Source organism: Argentina silus (assembly GCF_951799395.1).
Source record: "Argentina silus genome assembly, chromosome: 9".
Lineage (NCBI taxonomy): Eukaryota > Metazoa > Chordata > Actinopteri > Argentiniformes > Argentinidae > Argentina > Argentina silus.
The window spans coordinates 22848976-22851475 of NC_139663.1; the positions used below are offsets into that span (position 1 = coordinate 22848976).

The following is a 2500-nucleotide window of genomic DNA, read 5'->3' on the forward strand; positions in this document are numbered from 1 at the left end:
AGCGAAACCTAACATTTCCACTCATCTCATTTGAAAACTTCTAAGTCACTTGCTTTTAGTTTATTGAGGCTGTCTGAGAACTTGAACTTGAAGCCAAAATAAACGATTTCCACTGAAGCAACAAAGGGGACTTAAATCGTTCACCATGAAATCAGGACATCGTTTGAACTTAGCTGAAAAGGGGAAAGAGAATTGGAATCACGCTCTTGTGATGAGGTAGCCCTGTCAGACCCTGAGGATGTCCTCTTGGCCTAATGGTAGATGCTTGTGTCTTCCATGTGGGAGGCCTGGGTTCAAACTCACCTGTCACATTGGTGTCGTGATCCCAGGTGGGTCTTCCCGTGGAGCGGAGGTCGAAGGGGGATGAAGGTAGTGGAGGTGGTTTGTAATAGTGTTCTGGTGCTAAGGTAGCCCTGTCTGTAGGCAGTGTTCTGGTGCTAAGGTAGCCCTGTCTGTAGGCAGTGTTCTGGTGCTAAGGTAGCCCTGTCTGTAAGCAGTGTTCTGGTGCTAAGGTAGCCCTGTCTGTAGGCAGTGTTCTGGTGCTAAGGTAGCCCTGTCTGTAGGCAGTGTTCTGGTGCTAAGGTAGCCCTGTCTGTAAGCAGTGTTCTGGTGCTAAGGTAGCCCTGTCTGTAGGCAGTGTTCTGGTGCTAAGGTAGCCCTGTCTGTAGGCAGTGTTCTGGTGCTAAGGTAGCCCTGTCTGTAAGCAGTGTTCTGGTGCTAAGGTAGCCCTGTCTGTAAGCAGTGTTCTGGTGCTAAGGTAGCCCTGTCTGTAAGCAGTGATGCCCTCTGACCTTACTGAACTCTCAAATGCTTGGCTTACCACACGATTCTGAGAAACATCATCTGCCACAGCAACCACAGACTCACAAGTGCTCGTAGTATGAACATAAACGCAGTATGACTGATTTATTCAAAAAGTGGCAAGGAACATGAAAAAGCTCAGATCTCACCATCACTTCTCATATACATCATGTACAGTATGGCAGGACTGCAATGCCCACATTTGAATAATTGTATTTTTTATGCTTTTCAGTTTACAGTTTGGTCTCCATATATCACAATGAATTCTCTAAATAAAATAAGAGATATGCCTATATTTGATTAGACATCTGAAAGAAATATCTGGTAAGAAATATCTACAAAAAGTTGGGCAAAATACCAAACCCACTGTATGAACAAAAAACAAGTGGAGAAATGTGCTTTTCGACAGGCATACATCTCAAACATGTACATATCAGAAAACAACAGAAAGAGAGTCAGGGCAGAAACAAATATGATGAAATCGGGGGGATACGGCTTCTTGTGTCATGTTGACCAAAACAAAGTCTAGAAGTGGCTAAGAAGGTACTATGAAAAAGCAGTAGGACTCTGGCCAAAGATGGCGGTATTCAAAGCACAGCAGTCTGAGTTTGTTTGTCATTTCTTGTTTGTTTTTTTTCAGACCAGAGAACATACAAACTGTTTTCCCATCCTTCCTACGGTCTAAACGCTTTTACAGAATGTGACATCAGGCCAACATTGCCCTGTACACTGCAGAGGCCTCTTGATAGTTTCCCTCGAAAGAATTTGTAAACATTAATGTGGCATGACTCTGCATCTGAACCTACTCAACTACCTTACCAACCACACCTGAGAATACCATTAAACTACCTTACCAACCACACCTGAGAATACCATTACAGGTCCAGACTGACCCGTTGAGAACATGCTGGACTGTCCTAAATGGTCTGTTTGGCGTCAGATAGCCGGTCTACATGACGTCGGTTTTGCTCCAGGGCGTGGATGACCTCAGGGGGACGCGCCCTCAGTGTCTGAGGGCGGTACGCATGTCCTCGTAGACGTCGTTAGTCCTGGCCGGCGCGAGCACCATCCTAGCACGCCTCGCCTTCATCTGAGGAAACAGGACGTAGGGTCACAAACAGGACGTAGCGTCACAAACAGGACGTAGCGTCACAAACACGGTCTTTCTTTACGGAAGGGAACATGCTGTGTTGCAATGGGGGGGGGGGGGCATCGGTAGTGGTCTTGGGTAAACACTTAACAGATGAACTGAATTGATTTGTGTTGAATTGTGGTGTTCTTACATGCAACTGAGCGCTCAACGGCGGAATCAGCAGGCGTGTGCTAAAAGTATGAAAGATGAATCATAGATGAATAATCACTAAATGGAATTTGCGGGGGCGGCCCCGGATGGAGTCAACTCAGAAACCACCCCATTTAGGGACCAACGCAAAGATACAGATACTGATGTTCAGTAACTACAGCCTTCTCAGAGGAGGTGCTGCTGCGGGCGGTGTTGTGTTACGCTAGATAAGATAACTTCCCCACATGTTCCGTCTGGCCCGGAGTACATATGAGTCACACCATGTTTACAACTCTGTGCCTTCCCCGACCACACAGACCCAGAGGTGGTGCTGAGCCAGGGCACTGGAGACCCGATAAAACACACACGCACGCACGCACACACACACACACACACACACACACACACACACACACA

At 46.8% G+C, this 2500-nt stretch overlaps 1 protein-coding gene across 2 annotated transcripts in view; it reads right to left on the reverse strand.

The window, feature by feature from the left end:
• Positions 1 to 881: 881 nt before the first annotated feature.
• The window catches only part of LOC310809753 (uncharacterized protein), a 7525-nt gene continuing 5906 nt past the window's right edge, over positions 882 to 2500 (reverse strand). The window contains exons 4-5 of one of the 2 annotated variants that reach the window (XR_014554411.1): positions 1651 to 1891; positions 882 to 1615 (exon numbers count right to left, since the gene is read on the reverse strand). Coding sequence is in view for 1 of the 2 variants with exons in the window: in XM_083677185.1 (XP_083533311.1) it covers positions 1805 to 1891 (87 nt within the window). In the remaining variant the exon portion in view is untranslated. Of the gene's footprint in view, positions 1892 to 2500 lie in introns of both variants that reach the window. The other variant, XM_083677185.1, reaches the window with a different exon arrangement.